The following is a 19,386-nucleotide window of genomic DNA, read 5'->3' as shown; positions in this document are numbered from 1 at the left end:
AGGGAGCCCCGAAGCAAATAGCAGCGACTTCACTCTAGGCTTCCCAATAGTAAGGAAAATAACTATTGGTTTCAGCCACTGTTGGGCCCTCTGACACTTAGACTGGAACGTGTCCTGACTGATAACCCATCTCAGAGCAGAGTATGGGCCTGGAGATGGATCAGACCAGTGTTTTCGTTTCTCTCTCTCTCAGAACCTTTGTCAAACACAATCTTACGGGAGAATCATGATTAAGTAAGAATTGGAGGGACAGCCCCTTTGGGCATAGCATGGTGTCAGGGAAGAACTCTCCACAGTTCCCCCAGCAGGGTCCCCCAGGGGACTCCAGGGAGCACAGTTTGAAAACCACTGATCTTATCCAACCTCATTGTACAGATGGGGAAACTGAGGCCTGGACAGCAGCAGGGATGTGCATCAGGCGATCTGGGGCAGAGGGGGCGAGGGAACAGGGGCTCCAGCTCTTCCAGAGGGCTCTCCTGTCCCTGTACAGCAGAGCTCCGCACTGTGTAATGCCTTTTCACAAACAGGATCTCAAATGAGGAACTGGGGCGCGAAGCATGAACCGACTTGTCAGAGGTCACATGGCTGATGCGTTACTGAGGCTTCACTGGGTCTGGGGCTTTTATATCCTGAAACCAGGATCTCTGGCCTCAACGTATTTTTTTTTTCTTTTTTTTTTTTTCAGATTTTATTTTTTCCTTTTTCTCCCCAAAGCCCCCTGGTACATAGTTGTATATTCTTTGTTGTGGGTCCTTCTAGTTGTGGCATGTGGGACGCTGCCCCAGTGTGGCCCGACGAGCAGTGCCATGTCCGCGCCCAGGACTTGAACCAACGAAACACTGGGCTGCCTGCAGCGGAGTGCGCAAACCCAACCACTCAGCCACGGGGCCAGCCCCTGGCCTCAACGTATTTTTACCTGAAGACTCATCCATGAATTTTGGCAAGGCTTTTTAAAAACGTAAATGTTAGGAAGAATCTCACTGACTTCCTGGAGGTGAGGAGGCTTTGCTTGTCCAGCTGACTGTGGCTGGGTTTGGAAACCTTGCGTGCTCTGCATTGTCCCACCAGGGCATTCCTGGTCTTGATCCTGTTCCGGTTCCTCAGAGGAACCCGCATCTCCGTGCAGTGGTTCTCTGTGTGGGGCACTCTCTGAGGGTCCTGAGACCTTCGTCAAGGGATCCACGGGGTCAAAACTATTCTAACAATAACATCAAGACGTGATGTGCTCTTTGCACTCTAGTTCTCTCTGGAGTTTTCCGGAGGCTACATGGTGTGCGATATGGCAACAGACCGCAGAAGCAGATCTGGGGACCCAACTGGGTACTCTTAAGCCAGACAAGAGAGAGATTTGCAAAACTGTAAAACAAATCCACTTTTTTGGGAAAACATGTTCATAAAAAATGTTATTTATGTTAACATGTTTCCCATAAAAAAGTCCTCTACACTTCGATTCTGCATTTGAGGATGAAAGGAAATGAGCCAGAACTGGTCCACACATGGATAAATCATAATACCAGTACATCTCCCAGGTGGTCTGGATTCCAGCCGAGACTCCCCTCTCACCTGGAGCAAACCACCTCCTCTCTGGTCCACTTGGCACTCAATGGCTCCCAGGGGCCCCCTGGTTTCAGCATCCCATGACTCTTTAAGGTGTCTTCTCCCTCCGCACCTGGGAGCTCCCCACAGCTGGGGACCCCATTCCCCTCACCAGTGTCCATCTTTTCTGAATGTTAGTGAAACAGGGACCATCTCTACCCACCAGCACTGAAGGGACATCCAGATGAGACAGAGAATGTGGAAGTTCTGTGAAACTGAAAAGACTAGATAAATAGAAACTTTACCAAAGGCCTAAAAAGCTATGCATAAATATGGACCCAGCATACAAAAGGCGAGACAGACAAAATTTGAAATGAGACACTTGTCCAAAGTATTCTGAGATTTTATTAATTTATATCTATTGAAAAAAATCCCCATATGCACAAAAATCTCAAAAGACCAGAAGCAATACATGTCTATGGCCTGGGCTCAGGAATTTATAATTACTCCCTGTTTAAAACACAATAGATTTCCTCAATTATAAAAATAGCATATGGTCACTGTATAAAAATTTGAGAAATAGGGGGAAAGCATAAAAAGGAAAATAAAAACCACCCATAATCCCACCACTCAGAGATAACTGTTCACATTTTTGGTGTATCTCTTCTGTGCTTTCAAAAAAACCCTTGTGTGTGTTTCACGTGATTGATATCACACTATGTACACAGTTTTATGTCCTACTTTTTCCACTGAACTCTGCATTAGGAACATTTCCCCATGACATTGTAAATTGCTTGTAAATATGTGTATAAGGGCCGCTCCTGGTTCAGCCCACGCCTGAAGGCCGAGCGTTCACGGCAGGCCGGGCACCACGCTCAGAGATCCACGTGTACACCACCCATAAATTAGGGGCTGAATTCCCTCTGGCGGGGGACATCTGGCTCGGAGCAATCTCCTTCTAAACGTGGGACTTTCCCTGCTCCCTTTGAGGACACGCTGGCAGGTTCCCATTCACTGGAGATCGGGCCTGGCCCACGTAGGGGTCAGAAGGCTCTGCCGTGAAGGTTGGCCAGGATGGAATGCTTTCTGAACTGACAATGTCAATCGGGAGAAACAGCATTTCTATGTGCTTCCCGGCCAGTCACCCCGTTTCAGGAGCACAGGTTAGCGGGAGTCAGGGTCCCCCAGGAAGATGCGGCTCTGAGCCTCCTTGGGCTTCTGGCTCTGTGGCTGAGGGAGGGGGTCGAAAAGCAAAACCAAATGACAAAAAGGAAATCATCCCAGATAGTTGGTAAAGATAGCACTTTACAGCCACCCGGGGCCCTCACGTCACCAGCAGTCCCAGCCTTCGCTGGGCCATTCCTGTTGGTGTGGAACTGGGGAGAAGGAGAGAGAGGGAAAAGGGGTGGGCGTAGGGGATGCTCCCAGTGTGCTTCTAGGAGAACCGGATGGTCAGGTTCAAAGTGCTCCTGGCCTTCTCCCTCTGGAGGGCGCTCGTCACATCATGGGGTAGGCGATGACAAAATAGTTAAGCTCTGAATCGATCAGCTTTCTGTACTTCCTGTAAATTTCTCGCAGGGTCTTGTCCTCTTCATTTGTCTCATATCTGTTTGTATAAATTCTCACCTGGCCGAGACAGAAACACACCCGTGCACACACACAGTCTAGGACTGCACCCTTCAGGGATTGAAAACAATCCGGATGATGCATACGTACAATTGTTGGCAGAGTCAAGAAAAGCCCAAACCCAACTACTGAGGCAGAAAGCTCCAGATTCCCGCCCGGGAAATAGTTAATTTCCAGTGGGCAGACGCCCGTGAGACGCTGCCCCCCACTCCCTGCCTAGTCTCTGACCATCGTGCCAGAGCAGAAGTGCCGTGGCTGGACACCCGGACCTCCCCGCTCTGTCCCTGTGGAAGCAGCCCTGGGGTTGGGGGCTCTCACCTTGAGCGTGCGCAGGGCACACTGCCCTTCTTCCTGACTCTTCAGGATCCGCTCCACAAACCTGACATCAAGGAACGCCCAGATTTTGAAGTAAAACAACTTCCTGCAGGACAAGATGAGGAGGTGCAGCTCGTCGTCGAGCGACTCGTGGTTGTTGTTGAACTCGAAAGTTAACTTCTGGAAAAGCACCAAAGGGGGAGCTGTGTGTGGGCCAGGACTGGCTGGACCACTCGGTGACATTCCAATGACTCGGCTTTGGGCCTGACGGCCGTGGTGCTTCAAGGGCTGTCCTAAGGGACACGGGACAGGCAGTGCATGGCGGAAGTGGTCTGGGAATGAAGGCGCTCTCGTGCAAAATTGCGACACCTGGAGTTTGGGGGCAATGCGTTTGGAGTCCAGAGACCAAGGTGCTGGTCCAGCCCTGCGGTGGAGTGACTGGCCGGGTGACTATGGGAGGGCCACTGTACCTCAAGTTCTTCGTAGCACCAAAGCATAGTAATGATGTCTGCCTGCCCAGCTGAGGGCTACGTGAGCATCACATGAGCTATTAGCACTTTGAAGTCCTTCATTGTTAGTAGTGGTGTTTATACCTATGAATATCAATCGTCACAACCTTCTGTGAGGTCCTTAGGAGGGAAAGGATGATCCCAACTTTACAGATGGGGAGCTGCCAGCTTAGAGAACAGCCCACACCTCAGAGCTCTTCAGTGACTTGGGGGCGAAACCGGCTTTTTGTTTGGTTTGGGGTCACCCCTGTTTGCTGCATGCTGCTGGGACCGGGTGGAAGGTCGGAGGAGGCTGCTGACCTGGTACTCACCTGCAGAGGCCCATCCCTGCTCCAGCCTCACAGCTCTGAGCTGGGGATATAGGGGTTTTCCTTGATTGACAGCCAACCAGAAAATTCCTCGTGTTCCACGTGTAGGAAGTGAGCAGCAGCAGCTCCTATCATCTGCTGTGGTCTTAGGGGGCCAGGGGGAGGCTTGGGTTTGGTAACATTCCCCTGGACCTCAATTTGAGATTGAATGAGTGTGTGCAAGCCCAGGCAAGAGCAGGCAGCCGGGGGCCTTTCCCTGGGGGGACACCGGTAAACTGAGCAGCAGTCATTCCTCAAAAGCCACCCCCAACCAAGTCATACCTACCTGCAGGGTGTGCCGGAAGGTGGGCAGGAGATCCACCAGGGTGGGCCTCATCGACCAGTCTGGGTCACTGAAATAGCAGCTTCTCAGACTAATGCTCCGGATCGGGATCTCCTGCAAGAGGATCCGGGCCAAGCGCTCGTACTTCATGACCCGCTCAAAGAAGAAGTTCACCTTCAGGTTGGTGGCGTGCCGGGCCAGGTTGGCCCAGGACATGCCCCAGATGACCTGCCCGTGGGGGTCGTGGATGTGGCACTTGATGTTTATGGTCCAGAGGGTACCAGCGTTGTTCTCACACAGGTTCTCGAGCAGCTCGTCGGAGAGGCAGTTGTAGTTGAGGGTCAGCGACGCCAGGTTGCGGAACGTGGCCATGGTCTTGTTGAACTGGGGGCTGCTGTAGATGGCCAGGTGATGGCTGAAGTAGTCCTCGATGTTGAGCTCCGAGGCCATGCTCTCGTTCCGTAAGTAGCTCAGGGAGTTGAGGACGTGGCAGCCTTGCTCCACAGTCAGCCTGGCCCCCTTCAGGTTGAGATAATCCAGGTGTTTGCCTGTCTTCTTTAAGAAGAAGCTCAAGCTTTTGATGAAGGAGGTCCTGATGCTGTTCCTCCAGACGAGGCGGTCCAGCTCCAGGTGCTGAATGGAGAGAGATTTCAGACGGTTGTTACTCTTGCCCAGACACGAGAGAAGCCCTCGCATGGTGATCTGGAACTTCTTGGTCAAGACGGCATTGTAAGGATTCAGGAATTTGATCTCCAGGTGCTCCAGATAACGGCCAAATTTCTTTACATACCAAAGAGCGGACTCGAACTCGGAGGCGTGTACCCTGGAAGGTCTCCCACTGAACGTGATGGTCCTGTACCGCCAGAGGTCAGCCGAATACATCGTCTGGTTCCACTTTCTGCAGACAAGGGCCGCCCTGGACCTGTCCCTGTCTCCCAGCCACCAGAAGACACGACGCAGGCACACATCGGGCAGGGCGGCCCAGCAGCTCTGCTCTTGGGGCTGGAGCAGTTGGCTTTCCTCGTCCATCGAGGAACCGGGGTGCCCGGTGCAGCTGTGTGGCAGGCAGGGCTTCCAAAAACGAGGAAAGAAAAGCAATCACTCGTTTTCTGTGGGGAGTAAGAAGGAAGAACCATTACCTGCCAAACAGAAATTAGGCCCAATTGAACAAATGTGCACTGTGTAATAGGCATTGTGCTGGTATGGGGGGTGCAGTAATAAGGTCACCATCCAGTCCACACCTGTAAGGAATCACAGTCCACCAGGGGTCTCTCAGGGACACAGACCAGGACTCAGTTACAACACAGTGAGTGAAGGGAAAAGGTTCAGGCATATTCGTGGTGCAGGGTAGCACAAACGGTGGGTGATTAATTCTGTCTGGATAAGAAAGAAGTACAGAGGGCTGCTTGGAGGAGGTGACGTCTGAGCTGAGTTTTGCATGGTGAGTTGGATTTGCAAGGCAGACCAGGTCAGCCCGGTGGTGGTGGTGGAACTGATGCATCCCAGGGCAGAGGGACCAATTTGCACAAAGCCACAGAACTGTGAACGCACGTGATGTGGTCACATTTGGGGAACTAAAAGTTGTTTGGAATTTAACTTGTGAGGGGCGGGGAGTGGAGGAACTGGAGCTGGAGCAGTGGGAAGTGCTGGGTCAAGGGGCCCTGAGGGATGGGACACAAGCTGGGTCCTAGAGGCCGGGGATTCCCTCTGGGCCCTCTCCCCAAGACTCTGGAATTCTGGTCCCCTTCTCTGGACGAGAATCGCTGCCCATGTTGACTACTTTGATGACGGCTGTGTTTACACTCAAAAGGTGGAGCAGCAGAACAAGGGTGGAGGACCCCAGCCATGGTCACGGGGATCCAGGGAAGGCCGGAGGGCCACATGTCTGGAAGTGATGTGGTCAGTCTTCGGGTAGAAAGGAGAACTGGGCGAAGGCCCCTCCTGATACGGTGAGCCCTCAGCCAGACCTTCCACAGCCATCTTCTGAAATCTTCATGACTTTGTTTCGATATTTCCCCTGCCTGAAAACTCCCCACCTTTTTTTTCCTCTCCCCAGCCCTCCACTCTTTAAGGTTCAAGCCTCACCTCTCCATAAAGCTTTTATTGGCTACTTTACCACGAGGCCCAAGATGACTATCATGGCTCATAAAAACTCTCAACTGGAAGAGATCTGAAGTTGATTTCTTTACACATGGAAACTGAGGCCCAGAGAGGTGAAGGGACTTGCCTATGGTCACACAGTAAGTTATAACAGGGCTCAGGCTAGAACCTGAGCTTTCTGACTCTTTCTCCATTTGTCTGTGCAAGATGTCTTTTTAATTTTATTTATTCCCCTTTAACTCTATGTCCCACTCCATTGCCTCCCACCACAGGCAACTATTCCACTGTGTCTGATGTGCATGTTCTTGTTCGTGTGTGTGCTTGCCAATTGTGCAATTAATGTGTGTAAGCATCACTCATGTTGCTCAATGTACATCTTACCCACTGCATCTATCATCTGAATAGAACCCATGGGGGGCACCCCCCCCCTTTCCCCCATCCACTCTTGCTGTGACGGACCCGCAGCCTGCTCCAGCTCCCACCAGCACCACAGTGGCATGAGCATCCTCAGGCGAGCTCCCACGGGGGACTTCCCTTGGGATCTTCTCCCCTGTCTTTGTCCTCACTGCCCCGTCAGCACCTATAGAACAGTTTGGCTCCTGCCTCCAGCTGGCCCTCCCATCTCCAGATCCAGATGTGGACTTTCACATGGGATGTGGCAGCAGCCGGTCCCCATCCAGGACACAGGGCTCCAGCGCGTTCCCGGGCCTCTGACTCCATATTCAGCTTGCCCGTTCTCCTTCCTCCCTCCCCAGTGTCCATCCCGGAGTATAATCTGTGTCTAAGCCTTTCTCTCCCATGGGACCCGCACACCCCTTGAGACTAGGGGCAGCCTTGTTCTTCTATGGAGTAGGTACTTAAACATCTAACAAATGAAGAAATACAGTTGTGCTTTCAATCACATATACACTGCCGGTGCTAGCGACCTTGAGGACTTTGCCTGGAGCAAAGCACCTAAGAGATGCTCAAGAAAAGCTAAACCAATTCAAACGCTAAGCGAAACCCTCTGCCCCAGCAAAGCCACCGGTGGGAAGAATTTAAGCCACAAGGTGGGGTTGGAAGAGTATCGTTGGTGAGCTGGGGAAGCTGTTGCAAGTAGTCCAAAAGTCCCAGGTGATTACTGGGAACACCCCCACCCCAAGACCTCCTCACCAGTGGGAGGCAGTGTAGCTACTGGGTTAGATGCGGGTGCCGTCAATTGCTACGTGTGACCTTAGGCGAGTTAACGGATTTCTTTGTGCCTCAGGCTCCACATCTGTAAATAGGGGTAACAAGAGTACCTCTCTCCTAGTGTTGGGAGGATTAAATGAGCTGATACCCGGAAAGCTCCAGAACAGTGCCTAGCACAGAGTAAACGCTATACCAGTGTTAGCTGCCATCAGTAAGTCGGTGCCAAGGGACTTCTGCACCACCCCTGTGCGGAAGGTGTGAACACACCCTTTTTACAAGTTGGGAAACAGAGGCGTTGGAAGGTTAGGGAAGTCTCCGGATGAGATCGCTGGGTAACTGGGGAGGTGGGATTCGAACCCAGCGTAACGACTCTCCAGCCTAGGCTCGGTCCACCATATCACACCCCTGCCAACCCTGGAAGGAAACTTAGGGCGTCCGGTCACCAGGCAGGGGAGGTGGCCGGAAGCTTCCAGGAGGAGGCTGGTGGGGAGGGCGGCCCACCCCACCCCGCACCGGCTTGGGGGCGTCCCCGGCCTGCGTCCACCGCGCCCGCCTGTTACCCGCTCGCTGCGCCCCGCCAGGGTTGCGCCCGGTTTGGGCAGCGGGGACCGCGGGTGCGCCTGCCTGCTCCACCCGCGCCGCCTCTGCTCCACGCCGGCTCCGCGACCTCCAGAGTCTCGCTCTGCCCCGACGGAGGCGGAGGCCAAATGTCAAGCAGGGGCCGCCTTTGTGACGCGCCGCCACCACCTGCGGGGCTGCTCATCCCCACTGGGCGCAGGGGCCCAAACCTGGGGTGGCCAGATCAGTTGATTATGCGCGTGGAGGGCAAGACGTGTCCCCGCGCAGACTGTCCGGGGAGGTGCCCTGGACGGGAGCTTGGAGGCATGAGGCTTGGCCTGCGGGCGGGGTGAGGATGGGCACGCCCCGCGCCCTTCCCTCTTCATGCCAGGAAGAGGTTCTGCCCCGAACTTGGGGCTCAGGTGCGCCGAGTCCGCCGCCTTTCCCGTCCTGACCCAGCCCGGGGTCCTGTTGAGTCTCGGGACACCCAGCTTGTGCGCATCTCCTTTGGAAACCACCCGGCGAGCTCTGCCACCGCTTCCACTTTCCCCAACTTAGACAGGGCCCCCAAGGGAAAGCCTTAAACCTGACAAAGCCTGAGAAACTCCCCATCTTTCCAGTTTCAGGAAGGTGGGGTGCACTAACCCACCACTTTCCTTGGCCCTTCCCTTCCCGGCAGGGCCTGGAGCCCTAACGCATCACCCCAAAGGCAGGCAGGAAGGCGGGGGTGTATTGTTTGCCCGTAGCTAAGTGCCTCTCTAGGTTTCCCCAGGTCTCCCCAGCGGATCTCCCTGCCGAAGGGCTTCAAAGGCGCCCGTTCGCGCTCCACTGGCCCTTGCCTACCGCAAGCCTCATTTCTCTCTCCTGGCCGCTGCTTCTCTTGTCCCGCCCCCGGCCCTTTCCCTGTGCGCTGCCTCACCCTGCTGTCCCGGCAGCCGCCATCCCTGGGTCGGAAAACCGCGAGGAATCTAAAGAAAGTGGACAAGAAGCTTCCATGGAGGGGGTCTTTACTCTCTAGGGACAGAGCGGGCTTCCCCAGGGCGTCCAGGCTGTAGGGCCTGGGTGCTTGAGCAGAATTCTCAGGCAGAAGAGCAGAGTCTTTTTATCTCCTGGTTTATCTGTAGCTCTTGGACAAACCAACATCTCTGTTCAAAAGGAGGAAAATAATTAGCATCCAAACCTTTTCTTCTACAAGAAAGAAACCCAACAAATAAAACCCATCTCCTTTTGCAAGTAAAGACTCCCACACAAGGCAAGCAGGAAAGGCAGTGTAAAAATGAAGTCCTTTGAGTCCGCAGTTACCTTTTCTCTCCAGATCTAGCTGGAGTTTCCCACTTGTTTTCCTTTTGATGAAGCTAACCGCAAGCATTTCTCCTAAAGAAATGGACATAAAAAAAAAGGTCGATGTGCTTAAAGTCGGAAGTGCTAGTTCCCGCGATAGCTCTGGACAGCGCTCTCCCCACTTCCCGGAGGGCGAACCCTCAGCTGCAGATGGCACAGAAGAGGCACGGAGCCCACCGAGCCAGGAGAGGACTGCGGGAGGCTTGGGGGCGATGTTTAACAGAGGTCTGTCATCATCAGGGGCGTGGATGAACAGATCAGAGGACACCCACACCAGGGACTCATACAGCCAGTACGGGAAAAAAAAACCTACATCATTTGACTTGGAGGGCTGTCCTGTGTATTGCTGAATCATAACATTAAGATGCAAAGAAATGTGAATAACTAGACTCCAAACGTGTATGTTTGTATGTAATTATACAGTAGGGTGGACAGATAGAATATAGGCTGCCCAGTTAAATTTTAATGTCAGAGAATTTTTCTTAGTTATAAGTATGTCCCATGCAATTATTTTGTGGTTATTTTTGTCCCAAGTAATGTATTTTTATTTGCTAAGTCCAGAAACCCTATTATAGAAGGATGCAGAAAAGTATGGAAGGAAACGACAAATTGTGGGAGGCACGAGAATATGGCAGTAAGAACTACCCCCCGGTCACCATCTTCATAAAGTTATATGCGTCTGTGCATATAGAGATGCGTAAAGAAGTTAGAAAAAAAGTCATAGGTCTATCTTTTTGTGAAGAGTGTGAATCATATATCAAGTGGAAAAGGCAAGTGGCGGAGTAATGAGTAGATAAGGTAATGCAGGGGGAAGGAGAACAATCGAACCCAGGGGGGCTTGTTCAGTGTGTGTGAGCAGAGGGGCAGCTTTGAAAGGACAGCCAGCAGGCTGCTGCAGGTGGTGTCTTGGGGCGCAGACCCTGGGAGGTGGGGTGGGAGTGGCGGAAGATTAGCTTTGCTTTTTTATTTCTCTGAATGGTACTCTATTTCTTTGTGTGGTATTATGTCAACTGGTCACAACAAAATCTAGTACTTTTGCATTTTGAAAAATATCAAATAAGGAAACCTTTTTCTTTAAAGTGAGGCATCCAGTCTGGACTTTAAGAGCATAAGCGTAGGGACTCTATACACGTGGATTCCAGGCCGGACTCTGCCACTCTCTAATTGTATAATCCTGGGGAAGCTACTCAGCCTTTCTGTCCAGTGTCCTTATCTGTAAAACAGGGATAAAATACCAGCCTATTGTTTCCAATGAAGATTAACAATTTGTAAAGAGCTTTGCCTTGCAACTGGCACATAATGGTTAACCACCTCTAACGGTAATTCTTATTATTACTAGAAAATTATCTAGGATGTAAAAATCAGGATATTGAGGGAAATGGCTGCAAACTCCAGTCTGCTGGAGGCAAACCTTGATGTTCTGGAGGCGAGCCACCAACTGACTTAGGATCTTGACCAACGCTCTGATCCCTGGGCCTCAGTGCCTTATCTATTCCATGAGAGAGCTGGGCTGGATGCCTGCAGCTGCATTCGTTTACTCAATAGTTTTGGAGCATTTGGTGTGGTCAGCCCCTGGGCTAGGAACTGGAGACACAGAGATGGAAGTCCCGGCTCTGTCTTCAAAGATGGCCCAGCCTCTGAGAGATCAAGCAAGTAAACCAGGGGGCAGGTGCCCTGAGAGCATGGATTTGGGCACACAAGAAGGGGAAGATTGGAAGCGCCTTTCCAGCATCAACGTCTGCAAATATCCCACAGGTCTTAGATTTTTTTAAACACTGTCCAGATGGTTCACAGCCAGGTAAGGAGAGAACAGAAGCTGGGTACCTGATGTTGGTTTAGGGTTGGCAGGGGAAGGAGGATTCCACACTGAGAACATCTCCTCAGAATGTCATACGCTGCCTCATCTTCTATGGGAGAAGTGATCCTGGCCTTGGGCTTGGACTTCAAAGGCAGATCCATGGTTTTGTTTGTGCCTCTTGGTGCTTGCTTTGTTGACTTTTCAGAAGGAAGAGGAAATTTGTTTTTACTTTTTTTCTTGGGACGGACATCTTTCTCTGCCGTGGAAGATTGATCTTCAGCAGCCTGGCTTGGAAGGGATGGAGGAGGAATTCTTGGCTTTCCAACTGGAAAATATTTCACAGACTCTGAGACTGTGCGACATTTATCCTGCAATTTGTAAGTAACACAACAAATTAAAAAATGACTTCAGCTTTAATGGTTGGCCAATGCAATAGACTAGATAAACTGCAAACTTCCCAGTATGAACACTTAGAAATTCTGGATAAAATATGACAAACATTTAAGTTGGTAGCTGACTTTGCAAGAAAAAGAAAGGCCCATGTTCCAGGAATGAAGACCTGCCCTGTTAAGCACATGAGCTGACACTTTGGGAGGAGATGTGGGGTCTTACTATGGGCTTGGATGAGAGAAAAGTCCCATCCACACAAGGTGGGGAATTGGAAGGAAGACTCCCCTTTCCCTGCATGAACCTAGGAACCTTGAGGGCTAAACGATGGTGGCTAAGAGAAAAAGAATTGGCTAAATGGGAAAGGAAAGTGGCAAAGAAGCTTGTCCAAATTGGGCTGGACTTTGAGTGTGGGAAAGAAAAACTGATGCTCCTAAAAACTCGAAACCACAGGTCCATGCCATTTTTGTTTTGGGGGTTCAGATTTACATTAGCCTCATGGTCTAGGAATTTCCAAACAGAAGAATTAACTTAAAAATTGAGATATATGGCAGAAGCAATCACAAAATCACTCTGGAGGGTACACAACCTCAAACTAAGTCATACAGACTTCTCACAGGTACAGTCCCACCAAATAAAAACTCACAATTCAAACTTACGGACACACAAGGAAGCACTCTACCTTGAGTCAGAGTCATAGTCACAACCAATAGCAGGACTAGTTTCCAAGAAGTTCAGATAATAGAACTATAAGATAGAGACTGTAAAATTAATTAATTAAAAGTGATTAAAACAAGAGAAAAGAAGAAGACTCCATGAAAAAAGAGTAGGCAAATTTGAAAGACAGATTAATAGAACTTCTAGAAATGAAAAATACAGACATTGAACCTCAATGGACGGGCTGAAAACAGCAGATTAGATTTGGCAAAAAAAGAATGAACTTGAAGATAGACTTGAGGAAATTAACCAGAATATAGGAAAGAGAAATATAAAATGTGGAAGTTAAAAGACATGAAATTAGAACCAGAAGGTCTAATATATATCCAGTATGTTCCGTATACAGAGTTGGGAGAGCAGAGAACTTTGGGGATTCAAAGAGATTATAGTTGAGATTTTTTCAGAACTGATTAAGGACATAAATCTTTAGATTCAGGCAGGAGAAATCCTGAGGAAGAGAGAAAAAATAAACATATTTGAGCATATTGTTCTGAGCAGGATGAGTAAAAATAAATCCTCTCTTAGAGATATTGCAGTAAAACCACAGAAGATGAAAGGCAAAGAGGATCTTGAAATCACCCAGAGAAAAAGATTATCTACAAAGGAATGTCAATTACACCAAAAGCAGACTTACCAACAGCAATCACAGAGGTGGGAATATGGTGGAATAATCTTCAAAATGCTAAGAGAAAATAACCGTTAACCTAGAATTTGATATCCAGCTAAACTACCATTCAAGAATGCAGAGGAAGTTGGTGTCAAGATGGTGGCATAGGCAGACTCTGAACTCAACTCTTCCTGTGGACACAAGAAATTTACAACTACTCTTGGAACAATTATCCCTGAGAGAGAACTGAAAACTGGATGAAAAGAACCCCTGAAACAGGGGACAGTGCTGACTTAAGTGGAAAAGGCAGAAACTCCTTTCCAGAGAGAAAAAAAGTCACCTTCCCAAGCAGTGGCACTTCATGGCCAGCCGGGAGCAATCCTAAGGTATGCCGCCTTCCCTGGAGGAGTGGGGGATCTTAATGGGAGAGCTTTACCACAATAAGCAGCTGTTAGACTCAGCACAGCTGAGACAAATGTCAGAATATCTGGCTTTGCTGGCTATTAACAACAACAGGGAATACCCCCAGAAAAGCTATCAGACATAAGGGGAAAAAAGCCTGCTCTTAAAGGGCCCCCACACAAATTCACCCATTTTGGAAAGCAACCTAATATCACCAGAAAGAAAGGTGCACAGTCCTTTGGTGAAAAAAGATTCACTTGATAGGCTCTCGGTGCATCTCGGTGAGGGGTGAGACCTCTCCAGAGACTGCGACTTTGGTGGCAGCCATTATCGTGACCTAGTACAGCCATGCTGCCATTGATGCAGGCAGACACCATTGGAGTTCTTCCCCTGACCTGTTAGGGCAGGGGTCTGCCCCACCCACTAGAGCACTGATTTAATCCAGCTCAGCTAGAGCAGGCAGCCCACCCTTGGGACTTGCCCCATCCAACAGCAAGCCCTTGGGCAACCTGTGGGCCTGAATAGGTAGGGTGCCTGGATCCTCTGCAGCCAGGTGAGTGGATTCACCTCTGCAGGGCAGGGTGTGCACAAGGAGTGGGTGGAGTGTGTGGGACCTCTGCTGTGGAGCGACTGGGCCCACTTAGGGAGTTGGGGTGTGAGTACGGGGCAGGACTGTGTTGATGGTGTGTGTGGCCCTGTAGGTGGTATGGCTTGTCAGCTGCAGAAGACTTGTGCTTCTCGAACAGCTACATAGGGGATCAGCCCCACCTTCCAAAGCCTGAAACAATTGGGTGCTCCCGTGTCTGGGACCAGCCCTACTCAGCTGCAATCCTGAGAGAGCTGACAACAGCCTTGCAGGCTGGAGGCCTAGAGTAATTGTAAGCCCCTGAGTCTAGCAACCAGCCACGCTGGGGGCCTACTCTCTTAACAGAAAAACTGCAACAGGAATGTGCTATTAGACCTTGCAGCCAACTGTGCTGAGGCTCCTCACACCTGATAAAGTGACCGAAGGGTCCATAGCAGCCACACACAGCTGTGCATTACAACCAGCTGGCCAGGGGGACAGCTTAGCCTTCCTGGGAACCTGCAGCAAGAGCAACCCTGCCACAACAGAAAGACACACATGGTTCACACAGGGGTCCCTCCTGGAACGTCTGGAACTGGTGATGAGAGGGAAGCACACTGCTGGGCCTCATAAGGCATCTCTTACATCAGGCCACCTCTCCAAGATCAGGAGACATAGCTGACCGACCTTATACATAGATATAAGCACATAGAAAAAGGCAAAATGAGGAGACAAAGGAATACATTCCAAGTAAGTGAACAGGACAAAACCCCAGAAAAATAACTAAGTGAAACAGAAATAAGCAATCTACCTGACAAACAGTTCAAACAAAAAGTCATAAGGATGCTCACTGATCTTGGGAGAAGAATGGATGCACTTAGAACTTCAACAAAGAATTGGAAAATATAAAAAAAGAACCAATCATAAATGAGGAATACAATACTGGAAATGAAAAGTGCACTAGAGGGACTCAATAGCAGAGTAGATGATACAGAAGAACGGATGAGCAAGCTGGATGAAAGACTAGAGGATATCACTCAACCTGAACAGATAAAAGAAAAAAGAATTCAGAAGGACAAGAACACTCTAAGGGACCTCTGGGACAACATCAAGTACATCAGCATTTGTATTACAAGTGTCCCAGAAGAAGAGAGAGACAAAGGGGGAGAGAATCTATTCTAAAAACTAACCTAAGGAAGACATCCAGGTACAGGAAGCACAGAGAGCACCACACAAGATAAACCCAAAGAGGCCCACACCAAGACATATTATAATTAAAATGTCAACAATTAAAGATAGAAAATCCTAAAAGCTGCAAGAGAAAGACAACAAGTGACCTACAAAGGGAACCCCATAAAGCTATCAGCTGACTTCTCAACAGAAACCTTACAGGCTAGAAGGGAGTGGCATGATATATTTAAAGTGCTGAAAAGAAAAAGACCTACAGCCAAGAATACTCTACTGGGCAAGGTTATTCAGAATGGAAGGAGAGATAAAGAACATCCCAGATGAGCAAAAATTAAAGAAGTTTATCATGAAGAAACCAGTCTTACAAGAAATGCTAAAGGGATTTATTTAAGTGGGAAAAAGAAAACTGCAAATAGGAATAAGAAAATTATACAAAAAAAAAGCAATCAAATCCCTGGTAAAGGCAAAAATACAGTAAAGGTAGCAGATCAACCACCTATGAAGAAAATATGAAGGTCAAAAGACAAAAATACTAAAATTACATATTTCCATGATAAGAGGGTGACAGATACACACATACAAAAAAAGGAGGTTAGATATGATATCAAAAACATAAAATGTGGGAGGGGATGAGTAAAAGAGTAGAGCTTTTAGAAAGAGATCAAACTAAAGAGACCATCAACTTAATATAGACCGCTATATATCTAGGTCTTCATCATATATGAACTTCACGGTAATCACAAACCAGAAACCTATAATAAATACACAAAAAATTAAGAGAAAGGAACTCAAACATAATATCAAAGAAAGTTACCAAACCACAAGGGAAGAGAGCAAGAGAAGAAGAAAGGAACAGAGAAGAACTACTAAAACACCCAGGAAAAAAGTAACAAAATAGCAATAAGTACATGCTTATCAATAGCTACTTTAAATGTGAATGGACTAAATGCTCCAATCAAAAGGCATAGGGTGGCTGATTGGATAAAAAAACAACACCAGTATATATGCTGCATACAAGAGACACACTTCAGGCCTAACAACACTCACAAACTGAAAATTAAGGGATGGAAAAAGATACTTCATGCAAATAGCAATGAAAAGAAAGCTGAGGTAACAATACTTACATCAGACAAAATAGACTTTAAAACAAAAACTGTAACAAGAGACAAAGAAGGGCACTGCATAATGATAAAGGGAACAATCCACAAGAGGATATAACACTTGTAAATATCCATGCACCCAACAGAGGGGCACCTGAATATATAAAGCGATTATTAACAGATATAAAAGGAGAAATAGACAGTAATACAATAAGAGTAGGGGGCTTTAACACTCCACTTACATCAATGCACAGATCATCCAAACAGAAGATCAATAAGGAAACATTGTCCTTAAATGACACATTAGACCAGGTGGACTTAGTAGATCTATACAGAACATTCCATCCAAAAACCACAGAATACATGTTCTTTTCAAATGCACATGGAACATTCTCCAGGATAGAGCACATATTAGGCCACAAAACAAGTCTCAATAAATTTTAAGAAGATCGAAATAATACCAAGCATCTTTTCTGACCACAATGGTGTGGAACTAGAAATCAACTACAGGAAGAAATTTGGAAAAGCCACAAATATGTGGAGATTAAACAAAATGCTAGTGAACAATGATTGGGTCAATGGAGTAATCAAAAAATACCGGAAGACAAGTGAAAATGAAAACACAACATGCCAAAATTAATGGGATACAGCAAAAACAGTTCTAAGAGAGAAGTTTATAGCAATACAGGCCTACCTCAAAAAATAAGAAAAATCTCAAACAAACAATCTAACAGTGCACCTAAGCAAACTGGAAAAAGAAGAACAAACAAAGCCCAAAATCAGTAGAAGGAAGGAAATAATAAAAATCAAAGCAGAAATAAATGAAATAAAGACTAAAAAAAAAAAGAAAAAAATTCAATGAAACTAAGAGCTGGTTCTTTAGAAAGAACACCTTTAGCTAGACTCACCAAGAAAAAAGAGAAAAGGCTCAAATAAATAAAATCAGAAATGAAAGAAGAGAAATTACAAAGGACACCTCAGAAATACAAAAGATTTTAAGAGAATATTATGAAAAGCTGTATGCCAAAAATTGGGTAATCTAGAAGAAATGGATAAATTCTTAGAATCATACAACCTTCCAAAAGTGAATCAAAAAGAAACAGATAATTTGAATAGACCACTCATGAATAAGGAGATTGAAACAGTAAACAAAGATCTCCCAAAAAATAAAAGTCCAGGACCAAATGGCTTTCCTACTGAATTCTACCAAACATTCAAAGAAGACTTAATACCTATCCTTCTCAAAGTCTTCCAAAAATTTGAAGACGAAGGGAAGCTTCCTCACTCAATCTATGAAGCCAATATTACCCTCATACTAAAACCAGACAAGGACAACACAAAAAAAGAAAATTACAGGCCAATATCACTTATAAGCATCAATGCAAAAATTCTCAACAAAATATCAAATCGAATACAACAATATATTAAAAAGATCAGACACCATAATCAAGTGGGATTTATTCCAGGGATGCAGGGATGGTTCAATATCTGCAAATCTATCAACATGATGCACCATATTAACAAAATGAAGAACAAAAATCACATGATCATCTCAACAGATGCAGAGAAAGCATTTGACAAGATACAGCATCCATGTATGGTAAAAAACTGAATAAAATGGGTATAGAAGGAAAGTACCTCAACATAATAAAGGCCATATATGACAAACCCACAGCTAATATCATTCTCAATGGAAAGCCATCCCTCTAAGAACAGGAACGAGACAAGAATGCCCAATTTCACCACTCTTATTTAACATAGTATTGGAAGTCCTAGCCAGAGCAATCAGGCAAGTAAAAGGAACAAAATGGATCCAAATTGGAAAGGAAGAAGTGAAACTAATTTGCAGATGACATGACTTTATATATAGAAAACTCTAAAGAATCCACCAAAAAACTTTTAGAAATAATAAAAGAATACGGTAAAGTTGCAGGAGACACAATCAACATAGAAAATCAGTTGCATTTCTATACACTAACAAGGAAGTAGCAGGAAGAGAAATTAAGACTACACTCCCATTTACAATTGCAACAAAAAGAATAAAATACCTAGGAATAAACCTAACCAAAGAGGTGAAAGACCTGTACACTATAAAACTATAAAACTATAAAAACTATAAAACATTGTTGATAGAAATAGAAGAAGACACAAAGAAATGGATTGGATTGGTGCTCTTGGATAAGAAGAATTAACATAGTTAAAATGCCCATACTTTCTAAAGCAATCTACAGATTCAATGCAATCTCTATCAAAGTTCCAACAACGTTTTTCACTGAAACAGAACAAAGAATCCTAAAATTTATATGGAACAACAAAAGACCCTAAATAGCCAAAGGAATCCTGAGGAAAAAGAACAAAGCTGGAGGTGTCACACTCCCTGATTTCAAAATATACTACACAGCTAGAGTAACCAAAACAGCATGGTACTGCCACAAAAACAGACACACAGATCCATGGAACAGGAGTAAGAGCCCAGAAATAAACCCACACATCTATGGACAGCTAATTTTTGACAAGGGAGCCAAGAACATGCAATGGAGAAAGGAAAGTCTCTTCAATAAATGGTGTTGGGAAAACTGGGCAGCCACATGAAAAACAATGAAAGTAGACCATTATCTTACACCATGCACAAAAATTAACTCAAAATGGATTAAAGACTTGAGTTTAAGACTTGAAACCATGAAACTTCTAGAAGAAAACATAGGCAGTATGCTCTTTGACATCAGTCTTAGCAGCATATTTTTCAAGTGCCGTGCCTGACCGGGCAAGGGAAACAAAAGAAAGAATGAACAAATGGGACTACATCAAACTAAAAAGCTTCTGCACAGCAAAAGAAA

General features: G+C 47.0%; 1 protein-coding gene across 3 annotated transcripts; it reads right to left on the bottom strand.

Annotated features, from left to right (window-relative positions):
* Nucleotides 1–1,967: 1,967 nt before the first annotated feature.
* On the bottom strand, nt 1,968–9,800 carry FBXO39 (F-box protein 39). 3 transcript variants are annotated; one of them, XM_046674514.1, is made up of 4 exons: nt 9,747–9,800; nt 4,620–5,725; nt 3,481–3,657; nt 1,968–3,162 (listed from the first exon to the last, which is right to left on the bottom strand). In XM_046674514.1, exons 2-4 carry the CDS (start codon nt 5,643–5,645, stop codon nt 3,034–3,036), a joined length of 1,332 nt encoding a protein of 443 aa, XP_046530470.1. In that variant the 5' UTR covers nt 5,646–5,725; nt 9,747–9,800; the 3' UTR covers nt 1,968–3,033. The 3 variants fall into 3 exon arrangements, with proteins under 3 accessions (XP_046530470.1, XP_046530469.1, XP_046530471.1); XM_046674513.1 differs by lacking the exon at nt 9,747–9,800 and adding an exon at nt 9,364–9,589; XM_046674515.1 differs by lacking the exon at nt 9,747–9,800 and adding an exon at nt 9,364–9,589 and having other exon boundaries at nt 3,079–3,142.
* Between the last annotated feature and the right edge of the window lie 9,586 nt (nt 9,801–19,386).

The sequence above is a fragment of the Equus quagga genome, chromosome 11 (genome assembly GCF_021613505.1).
Source record: "Equus quagga isolate Etosha38 chromosome 11, UCLA_HA_Equagga_1.0, whole genome shotgun sequence".
Taxonomy (NCBI): domain Eukaryota; kingdom Metazoa; phylum Chordata; class Mammalia; order Perissodactyla; family Equidae; genus Equus; species Equus quagga.
The sequence above is the reverse complement of the archived record's forward strand: the minus strand, read 5'-3'. Positions and strand labels throughout refer to the sequence as shown.